This window comes from Entelurus aequoreus, linkage group LG01 (genome assembly GCF_033978785.1).
Source record: "Entelurus aequoreus isolate RoL-2023_Sb linkage group LG01, RoL_Eaeq_v1.1, whole genome shotgun sequence".
Lineage (NCBI taxonomy): Eukaryota > Metazoa > Chordata > Actinopteri > Syngnathiformes > Syngnathidae > Entelurus > Entelurus aequoreus.
In genome coordinates this window covers 25,537,788-25,561,667 of record NC_084731.1, presented here as the reverse complement: position 1 = coordinate 25,561,667, position 23,880 = coordinate 25,537,788, and the positions used below count along the sequence as shown (strand labels likewise).

Genomic DNA, 23,880 nt, shown 5'->3' with positions numbered 1-23,880 from the left:
CTGAGCAAGTAGAAAAATCTGAATTTAACAATAACCTATGTAGTCCACTCAGCCGACTGCATTTTGTTTTGGAATATTGGAATTATGTCATGAAATAAGTCAGGAAAGCTGATTGATAATTATGCTTACCTTATGCCCTATTATGTTTTTACTGCAAAGTATTTGGTTCAATGACAAAACAAACACCAATGTTTACATTGTTTACACTTACTTTTTTTCAAGAGTTCACACATCCTGTGCTTACAATTTTCAAAAAGAATAGGGAATGTGCATCAATACATACACAGTATAAGCAGGAAAAAAGAAGAGAAAAGTGTTGAGAAAAATAAGTCAATAAGTCGAAAAATTTCAAGTAAATTAAAATATAAATACTCGAATGTGCCATCTTCAAGTTGGGGAGGAGATCTTGCCCCATGTAGAGCAGTTCAAGTACCTTTGAGTCTTGTTCACGAGTGAAGAAAGAGTGGATCGTGAGATCGACTGGGATTGGTGCGGCGTCTTCAGTAATGCGGACGCTGTATCAATAAGAAGGAGCTGAGCCGGAAAGCAAAGCTCTCAATTTACCGGTCGCTCTACATTCCCATCCTCACCTATGGTCATGAGCTTTGGGTTATGACCGAAAGTACAAGATCACGGGTACAAGCAGCCGAAATGAGTTTCCTCCCCCGGTTGGCGGGGCTCTCCCTTAGAGATAGGGTGAGAAGCTCTGTCATCCGAAAGAAGCTCAAAGTAAAGCCGCTGCTCCTCCACATCGAGAGGAGCCAGATAAGGTGGTTCGGGCATCTGGTCAGGATGCCACCCGAACGCCTCCCTTTAGGGCACGTCCGACCGGCAGGAGGCCACGGGGAAGACCCAGGACACGTTAGGAAGACTATGTCTCCCGGCTGGCCTGGGAACGCCTCGGGATCCCCTGGGAGTAGCTGGACGAAGTGGCTGGGGAGAGGGAAGTCTGGGCTTCTCTGCTTAGGCTGCTTCCCCCGCGATCCGACCTCGGATAAGCGGAAGAAAATGGATGGATGGATGGATGGATGGATGGATACTCGAAAGGTGATAAAGAGACTATAATCAAATAAAATAGGAGATTCAATATACCGTATTTTTCAGAGTATAAGTCGCTCCGGAGTATAAGTCGCAACGGCCGAAAATGCATAATAAAGAAGGAAAAAAACATATATAAGTCGCACTGGAGTATAAGTCGCATTTTGGGGGGAAAAGTATTTGATAAAACCTAACACCAAGAATAGACATTTGAAAGGCAATTTAAAATAAATAAAGAATAGTGAACAACAGGCTGAATAAGTGTACGTTATATGACGCATAAATAACCAACTGAGAATGTGCCTGGTATGTTAACGTAACATATTATGGTAAGAGTCATTCAAATAACTATAACATATAGAACATGCTATACGTTTACCAAACAATCTGTCACTCCTAATTGCTAAATCCGATGAAATCTTATACGTCTAGTCTCTTACGTGAATGAGCTAAATAATATTATTTGATATTTTACGGTAATGTGTGAATAATTTCACACATAAGTCGCTCCTGAGTATAAGCCGCACCCCCGGCCAAACTATGAAAAAAACTGCGACAATAGTCCGGAAAAAAATGTAAGTGGAAAAAAATAAAAAATTGGCAACACTAAATTGGCCCTAGTGTGAATGTGAGTGTGAATGTTGTCTGTCTATCTGTGTTGGCCCTGCGATGAGGTGGCGACTTGTCCGGGGTGTACCCCACCTTCTGCCCGATTGTAGCTGAGATAGGTTCCAGCGCCCCCCGTGACCCCGAAGGGAATAAGCGGTAGAAAATGGATGGATGGAAATACAGCAGTAGTATATAATGCAAAATATAGATTATGTAACTACAACAACAGGGTGATTAATTTTCATAAACTCTGTAACGTACAATAACATAATGTGTTTATGATAAAAAAAAAATTATGAAATATCATAGCCTGAACATGCTTCTTCTGTTTAATTTAACATGTTCAAAATGTTTAATTGATTTGTTAGTGTCAAATTCAATGTTATTGTTGTGTAATATATTCCGAGTAAAACATTGTTTTACTCTGACTGAATAAATTACACAAGTCTGGTGGCTAGGGGTGTGGGAAAACATCGATTTGAATTCAAATCGCAATTCTCATGTTGTACGATTCAGTATCGATTCTCATTTTTCACAGCAATACCATAACAATGCAATCCAATTCCAAAACCAAACCCGACCCAGCAACACTCAGAACAGCAATAAACAAAGCAATTGAGAGGAGACACAAACACGACACAGAACAATCCAAAAGTAGTGAAACAATAATTAATATTATCAACAACAGTATCAATATTAGTAACAATTTCAACATAGCAGTGATTAAAAATCCCTCATTGACATTATCATTAGACATTTATAAAAAAAAAAAAAAAATAAGCTTGACAACACATTGTGTCTAATATTTTCACAAAGATAAAATAAGTCATATTTTTGGTTCATTTAATAGTTAAAACAAATTTACATTATTGCAATCAGTTGATAAAACATTGTCCTTTACAATTATAAAAGCTTTTTACAAAAATCTACTACTCTGCTTGCATGTCAGCAGACTGGGGTAGATCCTACTGAAATCCTATGTATTGAATGAATAGAGAATCTATTGAATTGGAAAAATATCGTTTTTGAATCGAGAATAGCGTTGAATCGAAAAAAATCAATTTATAATCGAATCGTGACCCCAAGAATCGATATTGAATCGAATCGTGGGACACATAGTATGACATCAATTATTTTGGGGTCAATTATTTCTCTCTGGCACTCATCGAGGGTGGACGCTCCCCTTCCCTCTCCCTTATCTCTCCTGCTTGCTTCTTTGTCTTGTCTTGCCTCTTTTTGCACTGCTCTCCAAATTTAAACATTGGAACTATTTAACTGGCCTCAACGAAATTGACAAGATCTTGGTTTTGGGGGAACCTGCTGTCGTGACGAAGCGGTTGTTGCTGGACACGCGACGGACTCTTGGGAGAAGGAGTGCCGCGTGCCTGGTGACCCTTTTCAGTCGAGGACGTGAAGATATCTACCTATTCGGAATTATGACAACAGGACATCTGCTGATTGGAGTAAGCGTTGCTCTGGTTTGTCCACAAATTGGAAGTTGCTGGCAGTCTTCAAAGTACCCCAAAGCTGCCACGAATGATTGGAGGATGCGAGAAGAACTGTGGACACTTTTGGATAACATCGGACTGTCTGCCTCGCAGGATTTTTGAGGACCAGTCATAGACAATTTAGAGTGAAGAGCAAATTTTAATATTCACTCGCATACAAAACATTCTAACTTGGATTGTTTCCCTGGCTTTGAGACTTTCCCGAAGGACAGTGCGGCGAAGACACAACAAACTCCCTTCTTGTCTCTCATGGACACACACCTGTTGTTGTTGACTTTGGACTTATCGGCTGCACAAGAATCAAGGCCGCGGAACAGAGACACACTGTTGGCTTACATACAAATAACATACATCCACAAAAATATACGCCACACATACACCCCCCCAACTCCCCAAACCCAACGCCCTTGACGCAAATCCAATAGGGGTGATGGAAAGATGGTCAGCGCCGAGAGCTGCGGCCTACCACCATTACTCCGTCCCTTCCCTCTGTTGCTAGATATCTCGAGATCAGTGACGTGAGGTCACTGGAGGCATGTGGGGCCTCACCTGCCATCATGGAAAGAAAAAAAATGTAAAAAGAAAAAAAATTAATTAAATTGTTATATGTATTCAGTGGTTATACTATAAAGTTATTTTCCATTTAAGGTATATAATGGTTTGAGGTATATAATGTACAGTGTATTTTGTCAACAACTGTATGTGTATAAAGTATTTATTGTGCTGAGCAATCATAAAACTGCTGCGAAGACGCACTGTGTGAGGCTCGCAGTAATCCCGCCTCCTGGTGCCGGTTAATGCACCGCCGCAGAATGCACCCCCTGACGGGAGCGCCACACCAACCAAAGCCCACAACCCTCCACGTGCAAGACCGAATCCACCCAAAAAAAGTCACAGCCCTTTGAGACACTTGTGATTTAGGGCTATATAAATAAACATTGATTGATTGATTGATTGATTGATTGACTTAACAAGAAGCCAAAAAGTGCAAAAACAACAATGCTCGCGCCGGAGGAGCCGTGAACGACTGCAGGGACACAACATTAGGTACACCAGCAGACTGCAGCACGGATTTCATATTTCATTCATTCACAACTCCTCCAACACGAACACCACTGTTCCCGCACTTATAAGTAAAGGTAAGACCATAATAACGTTTTTTTTTAATTAAATGTGCTTTTTTGTGTGATACAGTTTGTATGTGTAAAGTTAAAGTTAAGTTAAAGTACCAATGATTGTCACACACACACTAGGTGTGGTGAAATTTGTCCTCTGCATTTGACCCATCCCCTTGCTCACCCCCTGGGATGTGAGGGGAGCAGTGGGCAGCAGCGGCGCCGCGCCCGGGAATAATTTTTGGTGATTTAACCCCCAATTCCAACTCTTGATGCTGAGTGTCAAGCAGGGAAGAATGCTGGTATGAGCTTTTAAACATAATCCGTTAACTGCTGCCAATCAAATGGTGAATAAGATACTCTTTAGGGTTCACATGTTTGTAAATCTGACTGTGATGAAGTCAGTGCCTCACCAGTCATGAACTTCACCGCACGTCACTGCTCGAGATGTATGTTGTAATATGTATATGTGCTTTGCTATGTAGGTTTTTTCCCACTCCAGACTGGGCCCCCTTAGGAGCCCAGTCTAGATTGTATTTTTTTACTCATCCTTCCCCAGCGTTTTACCTTTTTGCCCATCATTTACGAGGCGCCTTGTGGCGACCCATCAGCGTTCCTGTTCTGTAACCCTGTACACTGTTTGTTTGTCTAATCTTGAACGGGTCTGTGCTGAAAACAAAGTTTCGTTTACTTGTGCAATGACAATAAAGACCTATCCTATCCTATTACTGTACTATCTTTGAAAACTGCAAAAAAAAAATTGAAATGTTTGCTCTGTAACCCGTAGGTACAAGGCATCACGTGTCATTTGTTTCTGAGTGTTTACTCCAAGATTTTAAAAAGTATTTGTTTTACGAATGATGTATAAATTAAATATGAAAATCGCTAGCACAATAGACTGTCTGCCTCTTACGACTTCCGCCCGCCCCTCACACACGCCATTTTGGATTTCGAGGAGGCTTACTTTGGTTTGGCACCACGAGCTAGCAGGTTTCCATTATCCACTGGTGCAACATTTTACACAGAACACTGGGTGGTGCTGACAAATATTTTTTAAGGAGGACGTTGTTTTCCCCATTGACATCAATGACTTACATCCCGCGTCTTATCAGTCTTCCGGTCGGCTTGCTGCTGTCGTGCGAGCGGCTGTGAAGCTAGCTGGCTAGCTAGCTGCTAAGCTTGCTGCTCGCGGAGAAGCAGAGCATCTCCACCGGCTTTTTCCCGCTGAAGAAATATCACCAGGCCGCAAAATATTCTTTTAGCCGTTTGTGTAGTGAGGTGTTACCGGGCCACCCGGCTTTTTGTGAGGTGAGTAGAAATGACTCAGACTGGGTGAAGTAACAACGGTTAAAGGCAAAAAAAAAAGAAAAAAGGATGCGATGACGTTCAAAAGGCTAACCCAGCCCAGGGAAGCTAACAATGAGCAAACGCTGGCGGGAAAAAGGCAGCTACTAAAAGCTACATTGATTGTACTCTGTACTAGCTCCGATAATGGTGGGCTTTCACAGCTTATAGCTATATGACATGCTCCTCATCGCAATTACTAGCAGATTCATCCTCGATCATATAAAAAAAAGCGCTTTTATTGAGGCTTACCCGCCTAAACATTAGGCCTTATTGTCGAACATCACATGGTGCGAAGTCGGTCAGTATTGTTTCCTAATAGCATTATTTAGTATAGGGCTGGGCGATATGGCCTTTTTTTAATGTCTCGGTATTTTTAGGCCATATACCGCGATACACGATATATATCTCGATATTTTGCCTTAGCCTTGAATGAACACTTGATACATATAATCACAGCAGTATGATGATTCTATGTGTCTACATTAAAACATTCTTGTTAATACTGGATTAATATATGCTCATTTTAAACTTTCATGCAGAGAGGGAAATCACAGCTAAGTCAATTTAGCAAAACTGTATTTATTAATAATTGGAGCATAAAAAACTGTTTGACCTTTTTAAATATGTTTTTCAACATTATGAGAGCCCTCTGGACATTAAATAACACCCTTCAGTCACCTTTGCACACTTTTATTCTGAGCCAATCAGAGCATGCATCTCTAGTGACCAATACTACTATAGTATTGATGTTTTTAGTTCATTTAGCCACTTGTATGCTTGAAAATGCTTAATTTAGGTCAAAACTTAGACAAGACAAGAATGTTGATATCTCTAAACGGCGGACATTTATCAATGGAAATACAATAAAGCTGCTGATAGTGTGTTTGACTGAGAAGGAGCTGGAAGGAGATATCGTAGAAGTCCACTCTCCAGGGAAGATGCTGTACATTATTATTACATTACTTCATAACACTACCATAGTTGTTTGTAGTACATTGTTTACATTCAATATTTCATATCTAAAAAGTTACTTTTTCTTTTTAAAAGGCACGTTAGATGTTAAAATTGTGCTGTTTATGGAGTGCCAAGCACCATTCAAATTGATTCTAATTCATTTTAATAGGAGATGTTAATTTACGTTGTTTTGAGTGAAGAGCATGGTCAGCACGGTGCTACAGGGGTTAGTGCATGTGCCTCACAATACGAAGGTCCTGAGTAGTCCTGGGATCTTTCTGTGTGGAGTTTGTATGTTCTCCCCGTGACTGCGTGGGTTCCCTCCGGGTACTCCGGCTTCCTCCCACCGCCAAAGACATGCACCTGGGGATAGGTTGATTGGCAACACTAAATTGGCCCTAGTGTGTGAATGTTGTCTGTCTATCTGTGTTGGCCCTGCGACTTGTCCAGGGTGTACACCGCCTTCCGCCCGATTGTAGCCGAGATAGGCTCCAGCGACCCCGAAGGGAATAAGCGGTATAATTTTTTAAATTTATTAAACAGTTCAACATTCATGTCATTTCAAAACAGAAAATGCAAGATTGTCAGAGACATTTTAAAACAAGCTATAAGTGCACTTTTGTGAATGATGTCACTAAGATGACTTATCAAAACAACACTAAATTAAAGTGCACTTTTTGTACAGAACGCCACTACAATAGTTTAAAACAAATAAAGTGCACTTTTGTGCATGATGACACACAGGATATTTCAATAAGTGTCACATAAAAATGAGCTGCATATCAAATAGTATATGTCCTACGGTGTTGATGTGGAAATAGTTGCTTCGGCATTTACCGGTAGTTGGTGTGGCACCGAATGGAGATGTTGCCATGTAAAGACATATTCCCACTTGAAGCCAAACCACCGTCAGATGATGGACCCCGTGCTGTTTTTCTTGGGAATTAATTATTCCTCCATTTGTTACCAGATTTGCACCTTCTTTCTCTCGTATTACCACTCAAACCACACCGTTAGCTGTTAGCATCACAGCTAACGTTACCATGTCGCTACCTGTCAGCTCCGCGGGAGCGTGTGACGGTGCTCACGTGACAGTATGTGACATACTGTATGTAAGAAGGTGCGCTTGTTTTAAGTCTCTGTGAGAAGGAGAGACAGGAAAGAGTGAGAAACGCATGCAGTTTAATGCCCCGCAGCTAAAAGCAACTGCGTGAGAACATGTACTCGAATATCACGATATAGTCATTTTCTATATTGCACAGAGACAAACCCACGATATATTGAGTATATCGCCCAGCCCTAATTTAGTATAATAAAAGTGTGATTAATGAACGATCCCTCTTATCATGACTGCATGTGATTGTTGTTTGCTAGGAGAGATGTATCAAAACCCAGTGAACGACCTGACAACACTCAGGAAAGCCAGGACAAAAGTTAAAGTTGCCCTTGAAGATATTGGTTTGGAGTATTGCAAGGAGATAATAAAGGTGAGTCTAGGTTTGATTTGTTCAATAAGCTGTTTTTGTAATTATGTTCCGTATTTTCCGCACTATAAGGCGCACCTAAAAACCTCCAATTTCCTCAAAAGCTGACAGTGCGCCTTGTAATCCGGTGCGCCTTATATATGGACCAATATTGAGCCACAACGGGTCTCGCTACTACGGTAACTACGCCGACCTTATTTTCCCCCTTCTACGGCTGCTTACCGTAGAAGAAGAAGCGGTTCTTCTTCTACGGGGGAAAATGAAGTCGGCGGCTGCTTACCGTAGAAGAAGTTCTTCCAAGGGGGAAAATGTAATCCCGTAGTTGCGAGACCTAAACTTTATGTAAAGACCCAAAAATGGCTCTTATTAAGAGACACTCTTACGACGCAGAGTTTAAACTCAAGGCGATCAGTCACGCAGTAGAACACGGGAATAGAGCAGCAGCGAGAGAATTTAACATTAACGAATCAATGGTGCGGAAGTGGAGGAAGCAACATGATGACCTGCGCCAAGTAAAGAAGACTAAACAGAGTTTCCGAGGGAACAAAGCGAGATGGCTACAGTTGGAGGACAAACTCGAACAGTGGGTTGTTGAACAGAGAGCAGCAAGTAAAAGTGTCAGTACAATCACTATTTGTTTTGTTGACATTCCCTTTAGCGTAGCTCCATCTAATAGATGCATAACGTAACCCCAGCCTCTACTGTAGCGTCTATTCTATGCGCCTTATAATGTGTTGCGCCTTACATGTGAACAAAGTTTTAAAATAGGCCGTTCATTGAAGGTGCACCTTATAATCCGGTGCGCCTTATAGTGCGGAAAATACGGTAATTCTAATTCATTGTTGTTTTTGTTTCTTTGTTTGTGGTTTGTTTCCTGTCTCAGGATTTTAAGGACTTTAGTCCGGATGATGAAACTTTCAACGAGACAGAATGTACTGATGTCTGTGTATGGAATCCTGCGCACTCTAAACCACAGGTAAACATATTTTTGTTTAATGTGTGTGCATTGTTTTAGATGAAATTGTAATATGTTGTATCCCCTGTTGCCATTTAGGACTATCGGTCGAGGCCTTTTTGCTGCGGAGTGTGTCGATTTTCCTCCGGAAACTACGAGAGCTACCAGAATCACTTCCGCAATGCGCACAAAAGAACGGTGCGGAATAGACTTCTTCTTAATTGCTCTTCTTGCGCATTTGTTGCAAACAAGACAACATTGGAGATTCATGTAAGAATATTCCACAGGGATATATTATTTGCACAGCAGCTTAAAAGGAGCGATGTAGTCAGACAGATGCAGGCAAGGAAGCCTCTCGCCAGTGGTGCAAGGCCTATGTACTATTGCAAAAAATGCCTGTACCGTGACACACTCTACAATGGCGTGAAGAGACACATTTATCGGGACCATTTTAAACATGTTGCCACACCATATCTGGGTACGGTTTCCAAGGCATCTGTCCAAAATGGGGCTCCTTTCAATGGCGATAACATACTTTGTAAACGATGCAGGTTTACCACCAAAAGCTACGAGTCCCTTGTGCAGCATGTCATCGAATACCATGAGCGCATTGGTGCTCAAGTAACTGCCATGATAGGGCATTCTAATGTTTTGGTCTCAAGTTTGCCAAGCATGTCTCAGAAATCCTCTATGATGGTCAACGGGGGCTCCTCACTTGGCGTTAATGCAAAGGCACAACAAGTCATTGGCTACTTAAAGCCAGCGGCCCCTGTTTATAAAGGTCAGTCTTTGGGTGTGGCTAAAAAGGCCATGTTCAATCCCCCAATGAGCACCCCTGCTGCTGAAAGTAATGGTCCTGGTTTCAATACAGCCCAAACACAGAAGTGGAAGATATGCACTGTATGCAATGAGCTGTTTCCAGAGAACCTCTACAGTGCTCATTTTGAAAGTGCGCACAAGGCAAGGATAGTGTGGGCTCTGGCCAAGTATATCATGAAAATCCACAATTTCACTAGCAAGTGTTTGCTTTGTAACCGCTACCTGCCGAGTGATACTCTTCTCAACCACATGCTAATACATGGCATCACTTGTCCGCAGTGTCTTTCTGCTTTCCACAGTGTTGAAAAACTCCTTGAGCATGAACGCCGGGTTCACCCGGAAGGGTACGTCGGACCACCGGGAGCATCGCCCTTAACTTTTGATCTCGCCATCAAAGAAAACATACAGCTTCATGTTCTCACCTTTAATATGAAAGAGTCCGATAGCAGCGATCAGCCTTTAGCTCCTTTGAACATGATCACCCCTCTTGGCAAAGCAGCCCCTTCCACGTTTTCAGAGATAAATACTCAAACGCTGGATAATTTTTATTGTACAGTCATGGATGCCAACCAGCCGGACAGGAGTATGTGTCCCCTATGTTGCGCCACATTAAAAGATCCTGTCCCTAATGCTTTGGCAATTCATCTGAGGCACCGACATCAAGTACTCCAAACAATGCATCCCGTTGAAAAAAGATTGTCGTACAAGTGCGTTCATTGCTTGGGAGTGTACACTAGTAACATGGTGGCTTCCACAATTACACTGCATCTTGTCCAGTGCAGAGGAGTAGGAAGGAACCTGGCAACACAAGGTCCTAAGTCAGCGTTGCCCCTTCAAATGTCAGGAGTAGGCAACATTAAGAGGCAGACACCAACACATCTGACAGCTAACCCCAAGAAGATCAAACTGAGTAAGCTGAGTAAAGCTGGTCAGGTAGACCTTGCTCTAGATCCTAAAACCAATGAGCATAAGACTTATGAAGCTCGTAAAAACTTCCTAAAAGCCTACTTCAATCAAAAACCTTACATTTCCCCTAAAGAGGAAAAGAAACTTTCTGCTAGTCTGTGGATATGGAAAGCGGACATTTGTAAGCATTTTGAAACCATGCAAAATGCATGCAAAAAACAATGCGAGACATCAGACGTGTCTGTGCTGCTGGGTTTTGACATGCAGGCACTCAAGAAGTTGAAACATGACATGGTCTTTGAGAACACCCCGCGTGATGGCTCGGCAGAAGGGAAGTCTGGTGGCCTCAAGTCTGGTACTCCAAACATGACCCAAACTGATCAACTTGAGACACAGAACTGTACAAAACGATTACCTCAACGCATCTCCTCTACCAGGCCGAGCCCATGCACTGAGCCCATCCTAATTGACTCTGACAGTGAACCAGAAATTGAACCGATACCTGTTGCAGACAAAAATGGTGACTCAAGCCTGCAGAAGATCGAATCCCAACAGGTTGCACGATCGACGGACAACTCGGAACATGTAAACACGATTGATGGTGAACCAGGAAAGGAATTGCTGCCCGCTGATAACACAGATAACAACTCGCCCGTTGATAACACAGATAACAACTCGCCCGTTGATAACACAGATAACAACTCGCCCGTTGATAACACCGATAACAACTCAGCCCTGCAGAAGATTGAACCCCTGTATCCAGCAGAATCAAACGAGAAATCGGAACATGTCGACAAAGATGACAGTGAATCAGAAGTAGAACCGATACTCATTGCTAACACAAGTGGTGACTCTGACCTGCAGAAGATTGAAACACTTCATCCAGCAGAATCAACCGAGGAATCAGAACAGGTTGACAAAGATGACAGTGAATCAGAAGTAGAACCGATATTTATTGCTAACACAAGTGGTGACTCTGACCTGCAGAAGATTGAACCCCTACATCCAGCAGAATCAACCGAGGAATCAGAACAGGTTGACAAAGATGATAGTGAATCAGAAATAGAACGGATGCTCTTTGCTAACACAAGTGGTGGCACGGACCTGCAGAAGATTGACAGTGATTCAGAAATGGAACCGATGCCTACTGCTAACACAAGTGGTGACTCGGACCTGCAGAAGATTGACAGTGATTCAGAGATAGAACCGATGCCTATTGCTAACACAAGTGGTGACTCGGACCTGCAGAAGATTGACAGTGATTCAGAAATGGAACCGATGCCTACTGCTAACACAAGTGGTGACCCGGACCTGCAGAAGATTGACAGAGATTCAGAGATAGAACCGATGCCTATTGCTAACACAAGCCGTGACTTGGGTCTGCTGGTTGAATTCCAGCAGCCAGAAAAATCGGGACAGGTAGACACAGTTGACAGTGAACCAGAAATGGAACCGATGCCCATTCTTGACACTAGTGGTGACTCGGACCTGCAAACTGAGTCCCAGCAGCCAGCGTAATCATCAGAAAACTCAGAACAGGTAAACAAAGTTGATCCTTCGAGCACCAATACAGACGCTTGAAACCCTTCTTGGCAAGTGTTCCTTGAATATATTTTGTCTGAGCAAGGAGTCTCATTCCCCTTTTGTCTTGTCAAATGAAAAGTGTGTCTCTTTTTGCATTAAAGGGGCCAGGGGGAGTCGATTTATATATACATGTATACAGTGTATATATATTAAAAAAAAACTTGTGAAGATGCATGCGTTTTGTTTGGCAACAATGTCAAATGACCATTCACATTGTTCCAAAGGTTATTGTTGAATATACTTTATGTATCACTTATAAAAAAACATGTGGTCTCATTTCTGAGATATATATTTTTTGATGAGCGGACTTATATTTGAACTGTATTGCCAGTGATCATTTGGAAACTTGCTAATGTACAAAATTTAATAAACAGTTATTTAATAAAATCAAAAGTACTTTTTCTGTATCATTTTTTCAGTCATCTAAAACAGTGGTCCACAACCACCGGGCCACGGCACGGTACCGGTCCATGGATCGATTGGTACCGGGCCGCACAATAATTTTTTTTTATTAAATCAACATAAAAAACACAAGATACACTTACAATTAGTGCACCAACCCAAACCCCCCCTCATTCGCACTAAAGGGTTGTTTCTTTCTGTTATTAATATTTTTGGTTCCTACATTATATATCAATACAGTCTGCGGGGATACAGTCCATAAGCACACATGATTGTATTTTTTTATGACAAATTAACCCCCCACCCCACTGATCTAAAAGGTCAATTTGTGAATGTATCGCTATCACTATGATTAAAGAGTTTAACTGATGCACTAATATGGGACACTGTTGATCTGAGAAAAACTAAACTAATTGGTAGTCAGCAACAATATTAATATGTTGATCTCTTAGTCCTGCTTTTACTTAATGGTTTAGATAGCAGATGTAACAGTAACAGGCTTGAAAACATGAAGTCAAAAGAGATACTGTGAGACAATGCCACAAAAATGTTGATCTCAGAAAATTGATTGTGCATGCAGTACTTAAGTCTAACAACATGGGGCAGTCATGTGTAGACAACTTTCTTGTGTGTTTATAATGCACACTTTAAACAAGTTGTCCTGTGAAGTGAGTGGAAAATTCACTGGGGGGTGTATGCTTACAATGCAATAAACTAATATTTTAAATTAAGTGACTGTGTCAATAAAAACTGATTAGTATTGGCTTTGTAGGGGAATGTTTTATGATACAGCTTTCATATTAAATCTCATGACCATTCAGTATCAATAATGTGTTAAGAAGTAAAATGTTTGAAAAATTCATTAAAACCTTCCCCAATGGGACTAGTATTAGGTTCACAGGCACATCTCAGTAAATTGAAATATTATTTTAGTGGTTAAATTAAAAAAGCAACTTTATTTTAAAATGTGTGTTAATTGCGACGCTTATTGCTCACAGGTCATTTAAAAAAATCTGTTTTTTCAAAAATGTTTTGAGAAATTCCTTAAAACTTTCTCCATGGGCCTAGCATTAGGTCATCTACAGGTGGGTCTCGGTAAATAGCGTGTATTTAAGGGGTCAACTCAAAAAGTACAAATCTTACATTCAAATGTTTTAAACGTGTCTTAATTGCGAGGCTAACTGCTTACGTGTAATTTAAAAAAACAAAAACTCTTAAAATGTAAAAAATTGTCAGAAAGGTTAACACTGTAAACTACTGGTTTGGGAACAAACCTGTTGAGCCTTTAATTGGTGACTTAATTATTCGAACACCTGAAATCACAACTTTTGCACAACATTCTGTCTAAAATGAACCTGTTTGCTCAAACTACCTCACATGAACATCTTTTTTACAGTGTTAAGTTTCCGCACATTCAGAATCACCATTTAAAATTAATTACACATTTAATATATCATCTTTATTTTACTGTGGCATTTTTAAAATGATCACATTTTGCTAACCTTTTCGTGATAGGCATTACATCCAGTACATATCAATTAACTTCAATTTTCAGACCTATCATAAGAAAATGCATTCTTTATTTAGGTCAGGAATATTAAAAAAAATATATATTTTATTGAGGGCCACATCGCAGTTAAAACTGCCTTCGGCGGGCCTCATGTAATGGTGAATATATAGGAATATAAATGTACAATTTCATGATATTACACAATCGCCAGTCCATTGTTATATTTTTACTCATGTACAGATTGATGGATAACTTGGTTCGAAATTGGGAATCAAGGTGACAAGCGGAAACAGTATGTAGTATTTTATTCTAACAAAAAATATTACAGGGAATATATGCTATTTGTAGCATGATCAGTTAATATTACAGTTTAGAAGATATACAATTGCTGCTTGCAGTACATGCAATTATTCTGTCAAAAATACAATAAAGTGCTTTATTGATGCACATTTCAAGGCCAGATTAAATGAGGCAGGCCACGTTAGATGATGTGACTGGCCAGATTAAATGATGTGGGCCATATCTTGCCCCCGAGCATTGAGTTCGACGTCTGTGCTGTACAGTAGGTCAGGGGCACCCAAAGTTTTTCCACAGAGGGTCACCTACTGAAAAATCAAAGGATGACTTACATATTTACAATATATTTATATTTTTAAAAATTTGTAAAAGGGCTTAAAGTTCCATACCTTATTAATAATTCGGATTTCTGCAGTGAAAATTTTCAGCAAAAGTGCGACTGAAAAAAGACAGAACAAAAAACAAATGTGCACTGCATACTACACTGGTTCTCAGGAGGATATATATTTAAAGAAGTTATGTTATTATCACCTATTAGTATCGATATACCAGCCTTGTCTATTTTACATTGTCTTTTTTTCGCCGATTTTTGCTCAGTTTGTTTAATTTTAGCACTACAATGTGCAATGGGTCACACTTTGGGCACCACTGTCCTAAATTTAGAAACAAAATGATAGAAAATCTAATTGGGTTTTTGACCGTGAGCATGTTACTTATCCTAATGAAGCGCAAGTGTGAATAACGTAGTAGTAGTAGTGCCAAACGCATGACAGTGAAGTACACACACAACATACCGTACTCTAAGTGTTATCTTTCAAGAGCAGAAATCAAGTCTTTACATCCTGCCTTGTCAGTTGGGGAGTGAAAATTTCACTGCCTCTTGACTTCCTTGGTGTGACACCTGTGTACTAACTTAATATGTAACGCAACATACTGAGTGATAGAGGAGTGCTGATTGAGGTAAACTACACAGTATAGTGGGTTCAATGAGGGCATATAGACTTGGAACATGGTCAGTGCTTCAAGTCCTTTCAACCCCTGGGAACAATTCTGGAATCAAAAGACTTAGAGGATGCAGTGACGGGCAGAAAAAATCTACTTGTAGCTTATGCTTAAGCTTATGCTTATGCTTATGTAGTTAAGCTTAGCTTAACTACATTTTCCAGTAGCTTGGCGGTAGCTTAGCTACTTTTAGACCCATGTAGTGTGGTAGATTACATCAAAGCTACAAAGAGAGAAAATAGACAGCGAATCCAGGCCCAAAAAAATATGGAGAAAATAAAATGACCTGGATAAATGAGAACTACCATACATATGGAGAAAATCCATGATGATTGGTTGGTGTTCGTATGATGGGTCACAATTGGCTAAAGTTAGGGCGAAACATTACAGACTGGCCAATCAGAGGCAAGATAAGGTGGGTCATCGGTACGAGTAAGCAAAATCACAACAATGATCATGTCACATGACAACGAGGGAGTCGGAGACAGAGGAACGCTTCAAGCTGACCACTCAAAAAAAAAAACGAAACAAGTGAAAATGGCAGAGGAATTCTCTCCCCCAGATTATATTTTTTCTTTCGTGATGAAAACGACGTCTAGGAAACCAACAATATTGTGTGTCCTTAGCTATATTTAGACAAAGGTGTGCGCTTAGAGAAAACAATGCCCAAAACCTTAGTTTTTAGTTGTTTACTCTGAAAACCAAAATCATAACTGCTCTCGTCATCTGAGACGTCCAACACAAATTTAGGAACACACATTAAGGTGAGTTGAGTTCATAAAAAGTTTTACTGCACATAACCATTACCAACTGTTCCCAAACAAACACATTTTTTGTCAAGATATAGATAAATGCTGTTTTTTTTTACTGTAGGTAGAGAAAATGAATAACATTATAGAGGGTGGGCCAAAAAAAGGCAAACTAAATAAATACATACAGTCGTGCTCATAAGTTTACATACCCTGGGAGAATTTATGATTTCTTGGCCATTCTTCAGAGAATATGAATGATAACACAAAAACCTTTCTTCCACTTATGCTTAATGGTTGTGTGAAGCTATTTATTGGCAAATAACTGTGTTGACTCTTTAAATCAAAATGACAAAAGAAAGTACCCAAATGACCCTGATCAAAAGTTGTCATACCCCAGTGACTTTGATCTGATAAAATGCACAAAAGTTGACACAAACAGGTTTGAAGGGCTAACCAAGGTTGCAATCCTCACCTGTGACATGTTTGTTTGTAATTAATGTGTGTGTATAAAAGGTCAGTGAGTTTCTGGGCTTCTGACCGACCATTGCATCTTTCATCCAGTGCTGCACAGATGTTTCTGGATTCTGAGTCATGGGGAAGGCAAAAGAATTGTCAAAGGATCTGCGAAAAAAGGTAATTGAACTGCATTAAACAGGACAAGGGTATAAAAAGATATCCAAGGAATTAAGAATGCCAATCAGCAGTATTCAAACGCTAATTAAGAAGTGGAAAATGAGGGATTCAGGTAGACCAGCAAAGATTTCAGCCACAACTGCCAGGAAAATTGTTCGAGATGCAAAGAAAAATCCACAAATAACTTCATCTGAAATACAGGACTCTCTGAAAAATTGGTGTGGCTGTTTCAAGATGCACAATAAGGAGGCACTTGAAGAAAAATGGGCTGCATGGTTGAGTCACCAGAAGAAAGCCATCACTCCAAATTACTTTGTTCCAGAAGTTTTGAGGCTTGTCTCTGCGCTGTTTGGCGTAATGTAAGCGGGATACTTTGTGACATTTGCGCAGAAATGGCTTTTGGGTACTTTCTTTTGTCATTTTGATTTAAAAAGAGTAAACACAGTTGTTTGCCAATAAATAGCTTCACACAACCATTAAGCATGAGTGGAAGAAAGGTTTTTGTGTTATCATTCATATTCTCTGAAGAATGGCCAAGAAATCATAAATTCTCCCAGGGTATGTAAACTTATGAGCACGGCTGTACAGTGGGGTGCAGGGACCCCTGGAGGTAGTGGTAGGGTGTCCCCAGTTAAATGACAGGTAGTTAATAGTAATGGACCATTATTGGTTCCATTTGTACACTCTCAGTTACATTAACATTGATATTATACATGTATATCTATAAATGCCGTTTAATGTAGCAAGCTACTTTTGCCGTGTAGCTTGTAGTGTAGCTTGCTACAATTCTCCGGGATAGCTTCACCTGTAGCTTAGTTACATTTAATCAAGAGTAACTTGTAGCTTAGCCTATTACATTTGAAAGTAAAGTTAAAGTACCAATAATTGTCACACACACACTAGGTGTGGCGAAATTATTCTCTGCATTTGACCCATCACCCTTGATCACCCCCTGGGAGGTGAGGGGAGCAGTGAGCAGCAGCGGTGGCTAAGCCCGGGAATCATTTTTTATGATTTAACCCCCAAATCCAACCCTTGATGCTGAGTGCCAAGCAGGGAGGTAATGGGCCCCATTTTTATAGTCTTTGGTATGACTCGGCCGGGGTTTGAACTCACGACTTACCGGTGACCTACCAAGTAGCTTCCCAAATACTGGGAGGATGTTTATTCAGTTGTTCAATTTTGTAGAAAAAAAACGGATAACAGACATGACACAAAACTTTAGTCATTTAAAATAGTTTTGGTTTTAAGAAACACTAAAAGAAATCAAGAAAATAAATTGTGGTAGTCAGTAACAATATTAATATTTTGATCAAGCACAGTAAACTAATTATGGAATCGCTCAATTCTGAGGATAAAAAATTATGGATGTCATTTTCTATTTCCACAGACAACACCTGCATCAGAATAAATATGTTTATTAGTCTGGGGTTAAAAAGCAGTGGTCACACCTTGGAGGTTAACATGAATCATGGCTCCAACAAAAGAGACGTCGATTGAAACAAAGGAGAGGATCATCAGACGTATTCAAGAAGGTAAATCATTGCGCAATGTTGCAAAAGATGTTAATTGTTCACAGTCAGCTGTGTCTAAAATCTGGGGAAGGTTGTAAAACGCAAGCATACTGGTAGACCCAAGGAAAACATCAAAGCGTCGAGACAGAAAACTTAAACCAATATGTCTTGAAAACAATAAATGCACAGCAAAACAACTAAAGAATAAATGTGCGGAAACTGGAGCCACCTTCTGTAAGAAACCACCTAAAGGAAATGGGATTTAAATAAAGAAAAGCTAAAAAAAAGCCGTCATTAACCAAACAAAAAAAACAAGGTTAAAATGAGCTAAGCGAAAGCAATCGAGGACTATGGATGACTGGGTGAAAGTCATATTCAGTGATGAATCGCAAATCTTTTGGAACTTTTGTTTGGTGCTGTTCCAATGAGATTTATGAAGACGACTGCCTGAAGATAACACACACATTTCCACAGTCATTGATGATAAGGGGTTGCCTGTCAGGTAACGGCAGGGGAGATGGCTGTCATAACATCTTTAATAAATGCACAAGTTTACATTGACATTCTGGACACTTTTCCTATTCCATCAATCGAAAGAATGTTTGGGGATGATGACAACATTTTTTAAGATGATAATGCATCTTCCCATAGAGAAAAAACTGTGAACAACTTTCCTTGAAGAAATATAGAAGGTCAAATAGTCAGGGATCTCAATTCAATTGAAAATTTGTGGTAGAAATTGAAGAGAATGGTCCATGGCAAGATTCCAACTTGCAAAGCTGATCTGATAACCGCAATCAGAGAAAGTTAAAACAAGATTGATTAGGAGTACTGTTTGTCTCTAATTAAGTCCATGCCTTAGAGCAGGGGTGGGCAATTAATTTTTACCGGGGGCCGCATGAGCAACCCGAGCACTGCTGGAGGGCCACATCGACAATATTTCAATTAAATTTTGCTCAATATTATTTTTAATATATACCGTAAGATAAATAATAATAATAATAATAATTAATAATAATAGTAATACTTCAACATAGTGTGTGTAACAGCATTCCATGACTAACATAAATAAATTAACATTAATAATAAATGACAGTAAAATAAGCACACGTATGACTGAGGAGTCATAGTGTAACTTTGTGTGGTGTTTGAGTTGTCTGACTTTTTGTGTGGCCATAAACGCACCAGTGGTTTAGTGCTATGCGTGTTGGTGACAGATGACAAGTTGGTTTTGGCCTGGTTTGTACGGCAGAAAATGACTAGTTTTTCGAGATAGAAGTGTTTTACTCATGTTTTTGGTGTGGTTATGTCCGAATATAAACAGTTTTGCTCAATAAAGTGATCGATATAATTCCTGTCCTCGAAGCATCTCGATAGACGTTACAATAATTGAACGGTGTTGACGAACACCGTTAGGGCCGCTTGTTGTCACTGTCACTCAAAGTTGCATTGCAAAATTACATAGAATAAATATGTTTATTTTGTTTAGAATTCAGATGGGATTTGATTTGGTGCGCGGCATATATTTGCTGCACGCAGCAGACGCTTGAGCAGTGCGCAATTGCGCAGGCACGCACCTTAGAGGGAACGTTGCTTTGCAGTCCATGTCTTGTTGGAAACACGTCATTCTTCATCAACTTTTCTCTTTTTAGCGTCTCGGGTGTAAACCGTGCATCACTTGTCGCTGCATGTGCACCTTCACTCGCAGGTTACACACGGACACACGCCCATAAATAATACTTTTCAAAATAAAAGTAGCACAGTTGTATTGCGCGCACGACATAGATGTTTTTTCAACTTTATTTTGTAATTTGTAATTGCAGCTGTTCACATTCACTCACAATCACGCACACGCATACGTCCACACGGAAGTAATACAAATAACGATTTTCAAAACAAAAGCAGCACCGTTGTATTGCACACTCGACATAGATACTTTTTAAAATGTATTTTGTAATTTATAATTGGCTTCACGCGGGCCGGACAGGGACGTACAAAGGGCCGGATGTGGCCCGCGGGCCGCAGAATGCCCAGGTCTGCCTTAGAGACTTCAATATGTTATAAAAACCAGAGTTGGTGCAGCAAAGTACTAGTAGGTTGTTGTAGTGCTTTTTTGTTTTTGTGATACCATATTTTCTATAAACCAAAATGTACAGTACAGGCCAAATGTTTGGACACACCTTCTCGTTCAATGCATTTTCTTTATTTTCATGACTATTTACATTGTAGATTGTCACTGAAGGCATCAAAACTATGAATGAACACGCTGAACAAAAAAGGTGAAATAACTGAAAACATGTTTTATATTCTAATTTCTTCAAAATAGCCACCCTTTGCTCTGATTACTGCTTTGCACACTCTTTGCATTCTGTCTGTGAGCTTCAAGAGGTCGTCACCGGAAATGGTTTTCACTTCACAGGTGTGCTTGAAGCTCATCGAGAGAATGCCAAGAGTGTGCAAAGCAGTAATCAGAGCAAAGGGTGGCTATTTTGAAGAAAGTAGAATATAAAACATGTTTTCAGTTATTTCACCTTTTACATAGTACATAACTCCATGTGTGTTCATTCATAGTTTTGATGCCTTCAGTGACAATCTACAGTGTAAATAGTCATGAAAATAAAGAAAACGCATCGAATGAGAAGGTGTGTCCAAACTTTTGGCCTGTACTGTATATATTATTTTTTTTAGACTTAGACTTAGACAAACTTTCTTGATCCACAAGGGAAATTGTTCCACACAGTCGCTTAGTTTCAAAGGATGGAAAGGATAATGCAGGTATTAAGTAGACTAAACATGTACCATGGTGTTTTTTTAAAGCCAGAAAGTGAAATGACAATAGTTTTTTTGTCATGTCTGTTCTACAAATTTAAATAACTGAATGAACACTCCAAGTCTGGTGATTTAATCATTCTTGCCAGCATTTGTATATTCTGGCATTGCCTGCACATGATTGTGTGTGTATGTGCGATCTCTTGAGTTATGAATAGAACACAATATGCATGGAAACTCAGTTGGGATTCCAAATTAGTCAAACCAAAGTGATCTTTCTCACACTTAGATGTGATCATCAGTACAAACCCAGGGAGGGCCGCTAACGTATCCATGTGTGTGCATTTCAGAAGGCCTGTGGTTGCTAATCTCTCCTGTCATTTGTTCCCCCGAGAGTAGTTGCTTGCTGCAGATAAACAGCAGATGAGCAGTTAGGGGGGAAAAAAAATATGAATCGTGCTTGTCAATGAAATAATGAAATGATATGTCCTAGTCTGCCAACTTGTTAAACAATAAGAGGTTTGTATTTACATAGTTGAAGACTGTTACTGTTGCTGTTACACTTGCAACAAAATCCCTAAAGGAAAGATGGCTTTTTCTACCAAAGTGCAGGGAGTTTGAACATTGGCGATGCCAGCAGCAGGTGACTGGTCTGAGGTCTGCAATGTCACTGATAACTTATCAGCCAAGCCTCATTTATGTGTGCAACCAGCCCTGCATCTCAGCATCAAATATGTCCTCGTGAAGGGTCGAGCCTTGTTTTGAAAGGACATGCTTGGAGCCTGGCATGACAAACATCATACATATAGCCTCATTTTCAGTTGTATTATTTTCTCAAAACTAGAGATGAGATAAATGCTTTAAAATGTAATATCGGAAATTATCGGTATCGTTTTTTTTATTATCGGTATCGGTTTTATTTTTTATTTTTTTATTAAATCAACTTAAAAAACACAAGATACACTTACAATTAGTGCACCAACCCAAAAAACCTCCCTCCCCCATTCACACTCATTCACACAAAAGGGTTGTTTCTTTCTGTTATTAATATTGTGGTTCCTACATTATATATCAATATATATCAATACAGTCTGCAAGGGATACAGTCCATAAGCACACATGATTGTGCGTGCTGCTGGTCCACTAATAGTACTAACCTTTAACAGTTAATTTTACTCATTTTCATTAATTGCTAGTTTCTATGTAACTGTTTTTATATTGTTTTACTTTCTTTTTTATTCAAGAAAATGTTTTTAATTTATTTATCTTATTTTATTTATTTATCTTTTTTAAAAAGGACCTTATCTTCACCATACCTGGTTGTCCAAATTAGGCATAATAATGTGGTAATTCCACGACTGTATGTATCGGTATTGGTTGATATTGGTATCGGTTGATATCGGTATCGGTAATTAAAGAGTTGGACAATATCGGAGTATCAGATATTGGCAAAAAGCCATTATCGGACATCCCTACTCAAAACTATTCTTAACTTACATGCTAATTTACTGTTAATATTTGGTTACTTTGTGCTGTAACATTGTTCTATCTACACTTCTGTTAAAATATAATAGGCACTTATTTTTCTGTTGTTTGGATACTTTAAATTAGTTTTGAGCAATACTAAAAATTTGGGTATATGGATATACAGTACAGGCCAAAAGTTTGGACACACCTTCTCCTCATTCAATGCTTTTTCTTTATTTTCATGACTATTTACATTGTAGATCGTCACTGAAGGCATCTAAACTCTGAATGAACACATGTGGAGTTATGAACTATATACAGTATACAGTAGATATATTGGATACTGATACTACATATTTTCACTATCATTCATGATAGTGAATGATAGTGATGAATAATTACATTTTCTATCACAATTATAATAAAAGAAATATCAATATAAATTACATGTTTAAATTGTTTCCAACTATTTAGCTCTGATTGAAAGCCTTTGGTTTTTGCTATTAAAGACTTAATGTGTCTCTAGGGATTTATTTCCTGAGTTTGTAAACAACAACAAAAATGTCAACTAAACCACTGAAGTATCGATCCAAAGCTGACACTACACTTTTAATTTCCCCGTCTTCAATTTTAATTATCTTCAAAACAAAACAGGACATAAAAGTCTTTAAGTTTTTGAAGGGTGTTTTTTTTTTTTTTTTAATTTTTGCTAAAAATTTTAATAAAATTCGGTCTTAAAAAAAAAAAAGGATAATAATAATATAAACATATTTTTATATTTTATGTTGACCATTTTAAAAGCCTTTTGATCAGGGTTATCATTTGATGAAAAAGCCTTCAAAGAGTTAATAATAATAAATAAATAAAAAACATTAAATGTTTAGCATTTTTTGTTTATGGTTAAAGTTAATTAAGCAAAAAAAAGTGAAAAAAAATATGCTTCCAAAATGTCTTTTTTATGCCCTTTGAAGAATAAAGGACTTATATGTCCTGTTTGGTTTTGGGGGTATTGTTGAATAACTGCCAGTATAAAGAATTGAACGTTGAAATAAACATAAATAACATTTTAAAAATCATGTATTTTGGAGTAACACAACAAAAATTATGACCAACAATTTACTGAAAGGTCAAAAAAATTACCCTTTGACCTCTGAAAATTAAAAAAACAATATCAATTTTTCCCCCCGCATAATTTAGGTGTAATTTAGCTCGATT

The 23,880-nt window shown here is 39.1% G+C and overlaps 1 protein-coding gene across 1 annotated transcript; it reads left to right on the top strand.

The window, feature by feature from the left end:
* Positions 1 to 5,181: 5,181 nt before the first annotated feature.
* On the top strand, positions 5,182 to 12,712 carry adnpa (activity-dependent neuroprotector homeobox a). The gene is made up of 4 exons (XM_062046360.1): positions 5,182 to 5,578; positions 7,946 to 8,058; positions 8,939 to 9,031; positions 9,110 to 12,712. The coding sequence occupies exons 2-4, from the start codon at positions 7,951 to 7,953 to the stop codon at positions 12,251 to 12,253; spliced, it is 3,345 nt and encodes a 1,114-aa protein (XP_061902344.1). The 5' UTR covers positions 5,182 to 5,578; positions 7,946 to 7,950; the 3' UTR covers positions 12,254 to 12,712.
* The last annotated feature ends 11,168 nt before the right edge of the window (positions 12,713 to 23,880 follow it).

What these genes read in the sequence shown, in the direction of transcription:
- adnpa (XM_062046360.1), top strand. Translation starts at nt 7,951, where the DNA reads ATGTATCAAAACCCAGTGAACGACCTGACAACACTCAGGAAAGCCAGG. An exon ending in ATTGCAAGGAGATAATAAAG is followed by an intron (nt 8,059 to 8,938) that starts GTGAGTCTAGGT and finishes TTCCTGTCTCAG; the next exon opens with GATTTTAAGGACTTTAGTCC. An exon ending in CTGCGCACTCTAAACCACAG is followed by an intron (nt 9,032 to 9,109) that starts GTAAACATATTT and finishes GTTGCCATTTAG; the next exon opens with GACTATCGGTCGAGGCCTTT.